General features: G+C 35.2%; 1 protein-coding gene across 1 annotated transcript; it reads left to right on the forward strand.

Annotated features, from left to right (window-relative positions):
* The first annotated feature begins 711 nt into the window (after positions 1-711).
* On the forward strand, positions 712-4609 carry c7h1orf52 (chromosome 7 C1orf52 homolog). Its single transcript, XM_084723606.1, has 3 exons — positions 712-1177; positions 2650-2860; positions 3389-4609. The coding sequence occupies exons 1-3, from the start codon at positions 875-877 to the stop codon at positions 3541-3543; spliced, it is 669 nt and encodes a 222-aa protein (XP_084579732.1). The 5' UTR covers positions 712-874; the 3' UTR covers positions 3544-4609.
* The last annotated feature ends 1391 nt before the right edge of the window (positions 4610-6000 follow it).

Genomic DNA, 6000 nt, shown 5'->3' on the forward strand with positions numbered 1-6000 from the left:
AGGAATAATAATTCTGCTTATTTGATTTTTGAGTTTGTTTTCTTTTTCATTGGATTGTTTGCTTTTTGGATGCTTATTTTAAATTTAACTTGATATTAGTGTCCTTTTTCTCTATTTTTTATTATTTTCTACACACTCAAAGTTTAGAAAATAAATACATCCTTAATTGAAATTACATGGTGCCATTATGGTAAGGAACGAAAACAAGAAAGTTATTGCTTTAAGATTTGAATAAAGTTATTATAATACTGTTGAAACACCAAGATTTTTTATCACACAGATACAATAAGACTCAGGATATGTGCATACATATTGTGTCACGGAAGGTAATTTAACAGTGAAAAAATAAATAAAAAGTATATTGCACAGGATAATTGCAAATGACACCTTTTATTTTATTGTCAGTCGAGAAAACATTTATTCTCTACAAAATGAAAAAACAACAACCCATAAATAAGGATTAACTGGCATTAGTTTTTGAAACATTCATTCAATTCCAACTAATCTATAAAGGTATTTGGCGTATTTGGAATTTGAATTTCATCATCGTAGCCTATGAAGATGGCGGGGTTTTAATACATTTAGCCTTGTGAATAAAAAATGGGTAAAATATGTAACTTTAATAAACCTTTCTCTGAATTTCCTCGTTTTGTTTTCACTCCGCCTGCTCCTTGGTGCGATAGCTTTGCGACAGTCGTCACGACACCACTTCACTCTGCTTTACGACTATTAAGGAGGCTGATTCAAAATGGAGTAGAGCTCAGAGGAACATACCCAACTGAATCAGTTTCAGCAGATTTATCCTTATCTTTTTTCTTTATCGTTTTTACTTCTAAAGGTTGTTATTCGTCAGGATATTAGTAACTCCTACAAAATGGCAGAAGAAAAGAAGTCGGGCTCGTTAGGTTTCTTCTCGAGCTACGATGATTTGAGCGACAGCAGTGATGGTGGCAGCGACTCGGACGAGGAGGGAGAAAGTCGACAGAAGAGACCGGAGACAGAAGCTCCGGACGGCGGGGCTCAGTCCTCCCAACAGGGGACCAAACGAGCCGCCGGTGGAGCTCCTTTACCCAAACCTGACGAGCTGTTCAGCTCCGTGTCCAAGCCCGCTTTTCTCTACAACCCTCTGAATAAAGAGATAGACTGGGACAGTCTCACGGTCAAAGCTCCAGAAGAGGTACGAATCCAAATATATATACACATACATATATATATATATGTATGTGTGTATATATATATATATATATATATATATATATATATATATATATATATATATATATATATATATGTATGTATATATATATATATATATATATACGTATGTATGTATGTATGTATGTATATATATATATATATATATATATATATATATATATGTATATATGTATATGTATATATGTATATATGTATATATATATATATTTATGTAAAAATATAAAAAATGTCACGATACTATCTACCTTCATATTACATGGTTAATTTTTCATTTTACTTCAATATTATTATTTCATTATATTATTTAATATTGTTTTATTTAATATATATTTTTACATTTCATCTTATTTTATAACAGGATTACTGCTGATTATTATACATAATTCAGACATTATTGCCAAAGCAAATTCACGCCAATTTTTTTGAAGTCATGACTGGTTACTTTTATTTTATTTTATTAAAGAAGAAAAGCATAAGTGGTTAAAAGGAACAACAAATTTTCTACAAACAAAAAAGCTGTACACATCAGATTTATTACTTAATAAAGGATGTTTTTGTAGTTGTCAGTTTTCTTGTTTTGTTTTTTTTTAAATATTGCAATAAATATAATATGGATTTTTTTATTGTCCTGTCCAGCTTTACTGATCTATATTGGTACTGGTGTAAATTATCTGATAAATATCTTCTATATCAATATCTGATTTGACAGATTGTTAAAGTATTTATCATGAATTCTTAGGCAAGTGCTCAATAAAAACCAAGGTAGGTTTGAGAAGTTTTTTTTTAGATTAAGTTTACTTGAAAAACTAAATGAAAATTTGAAGAATCAGAACTGTTATTTGTTTTTGTTGTCATAGTGATATCAGTTGGATTGGTTTGGTCATAACTGCAGATTATTAAATCAGCCATGTTTGCTCACTACATCTGAGCCTTTCTCACAAGTGTGCAGAAACTACAGGTTATATGAACTTAATTTTGATGTGAAATATGTGAAATTATTGGCTATCTTATTGGTATCAATTAGGATGCAGATAATTATGGGTTATCCATATCAGCTTTAAAAAAATCATGGTTGTTCTTGATTTAATGTTGTTTTTAAAGCACCAGTGCGTGGGATTTAGAGGCATCTAATGATGAGCGTGCAAATTGCAACCAACACCTTGCCTCGCCTGCCCCCTCCAACCGTGTGGCAGAAACTACAGTGACTGCAAAAAACTCAAAATGCCGTATCTAGAGCCGGTGTTTGGCATGTCTGTTTTGGCTGACTATAGAAACATGGCGGTGCAACATTGTGGCCTTCATGGAAGGAGGAGGATGTAACAAAAATACAGTGATTCTTATTTTCAGGTGGTTATACACTAATTAATTTTTTACCTTTGTTATTTTCTCTAAGCCAGTGTCTCACATCCTGTCTTTCTCTGTCACTTCAAGCCTGCCAGAGAGTTTAAGCCATGGAAGACAAACGCTGTACCCCCTCCTGAGAGCTACAGCGCCGAGCCAGAAAAGAAGAAGGGACCTCCCCCTGGCATGGACATGGCTATAAAGTGGTCCAACGTGTATGAGGACAATGGGGAAGATGCACCACAGCCTTACACTGGAAACGCCCGGTTTTTACCCACAGAGGAGCAGCCCTCCGACTCAGGTTAGTCCTGCAGTGCAGTGACAGTGGAACATTTTGAAAAACGATGAAATGATCACTGTCTTTGACTTCATTCTCCCCACTATTATTGCACCAGTTCAGTATAACACTATGCTCAGTGAGTAGTACTGATTTTACGATCCTATTCAATGTTGATGTGGATTTAAACACATTCTCAATGAATATCAAGCAAAGCCCAACATGCCATGTAAATAAGATTTGATTTTGAATTATCTGGGAAAGGTCTGCACCCTTTAAAGATAATCTGTTGAATGGACTGAGTAGACAAGAACCCAGGACAAAATGCAAATAAACACATCTGAATCACTCCACCCTTCTTGGAGTTAAATGGATGTTGGAAGACATAAAATTGCCAAGCGCAAGCTAAAGAAATAAGACGCATTTGCTTCACTTTCACTTTGCTTCAATTTATTGTTGAGTAATTAAAAAAAAATCATTATTTCCCTCTATCCCTCCATCCTCATCCCTTAAAATCCCCAACCCAACCACAACCTCGCCTCTGGTGATCAGATGAGGAATCAGAGAAGGGAGCCATGTCTGCCAAGAAACGTCGAGTGGAGACTTTCCAGCAGAAGGAGAAGAGGAAGAGGGACATGGGACAAGCTACCTCGGACAAGAATTTTGTAGAGGAGGAGAAAAGGATCCTCAGGCAAAAGATTGAGTGAGGCCTAAACTGCCTGCAAATAGAAATCTGTTTCTAATTTAATGATCCCCTACACTGAAAATGTGTTTTTCTTCTGTTTATGTCCTTTAAAATGTCTGACCTTCACTATACTGACTGGTATCAGTGCAGAGGTTGTCACTAGGAGATGTTTTCATATTCATCTACTGAAGAGGGAGATGTCTGTTCACTTCCTTAAGATCAAGTCAAACGTACGAGTGAGGCCAGATCCAGAATATAGCATGATGCAGAAAGAGTAGATGTGCTACCATCCCAGAGTTTTCTCTTTACTTTTTATGTGGGAAAAGCAGCATCATAGCAGATTTTCTTTTTTACATACTTTAAAAGTGTCTGGAGGGGAAACATTTTTTGTCAGCTGAGAACATTCACAGATATTGGCACAATGATCCAGTAGGTGCTATGCTGCAAACATAGTCAGGTATTTTACCTGTATGCTGACATAATTTGCAATATTGTAATATTTGTTTTGTTTTTAAGGGACTGTAATCACACTTTAAAAAAAAGTATAGTATATGATAGTCTTGTTGCAAAATTTTCAACTCAAGAACTTAAAATTCAGGTGCTTTACAGTCTGGGTTGTATTTTCATAGTTTTAGCCTTCATCCTCACCAGAGCTCCTCCAAGGACACAGGGATGAAGAATCCCACTGGACACAGCCATACAACATGTACTGCGCATCACCGAAGAAATGATTAGACAGGTTTGATCCCAGTTTGGCACCACCTTCGCTTTACTTCCGAACATGCAGTTTAGACAACAAGGTGAAATGAGACTAGTTTAAACCTGCCTGATTGCTCTTCTTTGAGCCTGTGTCTCTGTGTCTTTGCAAAGAAGATGGCGAATAAAATGTTAATCATAACCAAAAGGAATGAAGGCCAAAACAAAAAAAATATTTAACTCTAAATGAGAGTTCAGCCTGTTGTGACTAGGGCTGTGTCAAATAGTTTAAAGCATCGTTGACATTCATCTGCTGTGCAGCTTTTTTGTTTTTTTGCATGTCTGTTCATTCTGTTTGAACCCATTTGCAAATAAAGATTAGGCTACGCTAATATTATTAGTATTATACTTTTTGTAGAATTACACCCCATTTACACGCGGTATCAAAATGTGATCTGTATCCAGATGAGGAAACGGAAGGTGTAAATGCTTCGTAATCGGAGTGTGATCAGATCTGCCAGCCCATATCTGGAGGTAGTCTGGCTTTCTTTGACTTCAGATCTTAGGCGAGTGTAAACACAATCTGATAACATCTGAATAACGTATCCAGATACGTATCATATTTTAATATCATATTTAAATGGTGTTGGCTATGTAGGATTACTTCCAATTTTCCTAAACGTTTCAAGTCAAAATTTTATTTAAAAAGATGCATATAATCATTTCCAAAATTTGCAACATGTTTTTATCCAACAGAATATTCTTCTTCTGACTTTATTTGTTGGCGTTTAGTCTCTCAAATTCAAGTTTTCAATAACTTTTTCTGCAGCAAATGATTTGCTGTCATTGCACACACAGCGAGGTGTGCACCTGCATTAGCAGGCCATCTAGCAGCACCATAAATTACATTTATGTTGAAGAATTATGTTACAAAATGTCATTCAAAAACCTCGATAGAAGCTTCACATATAAAAGAATGATATTCAGCACAGCCCTAGTTGTGACAGATTGAACTTAATGTGTGGTTACTTGACTTTGCCTCATTTGTTTTAATTTAATGAGCTAAAATAACAGTGACGTCTGGCTGTGGTGGTTTGCTTGGTCAGTGTTTGTCTTGTATTATAGGAAATGTTCAATAACCATTTAAATATGACTGTTTGTGTTGTGTTAATACAGTAAATTTCCTTTAAAAATGTGATTTAAAAAATCTGTAAATCTGTTGAAACTACATTTTTAAAATGTTGCTTGTTTTTCCTGCTTATGGGCACTAGATGTCGCCCTTAAGCTACAGTAGAAAATGCTTCCTCATGTTTGTAGTGAAGTGTGCTGCACTGTGTGTGAACTACAACCAGGGTCTGTGTGTGTAAATACTGTTTGTCAGGGAGGGAGTTCTCTTCTTCGATTTGGAAGTTTGTCTCATCTCAGTTCTCTTGAGATACTTGATGCATCCAGACTGTTTATTCAGTCTCATGTACCTCGTATTATCTTTACATTAGAGCTGCAACGATTAGTCGATTAATCGATTAGTTGTCTACTCTTTAAATAATCACTATTTTGATTTGATTTGAACATTATACACCATTTTCTGACCGAACAGCTAATTGATTAATCGAAACTGAAAATGATCATTTGTTGCAGCCCTACTTCACATCTGTGTGGATTAAAATGTCTCGCATGTTTACTATTAAATCAGAAGATGTTTCTTTTGTTTCTGCCAGCAAATCTGCTCATTCAGTGTAAACAGTTGTACAAATTTTATAGTTGGTTTTCAGTGTTACACTAG

Source organism: Lutjanus erythropterus, chromosome 7 (genome assembly GCF_056507025.1).
Source record: "Lutjanus erythropterus isolate fLutEry1 chromosome 7, fLutEry1.hap2, whole genome shotgun sequence".
NCBI classification, from domain to species: domain Eukaryota; kingdom Metazoa; phylum Chordata; class Actinopteri; order Lutjaniformes; family Lutjanidae; genus Lutjanus; species Lutjanus erythropterus.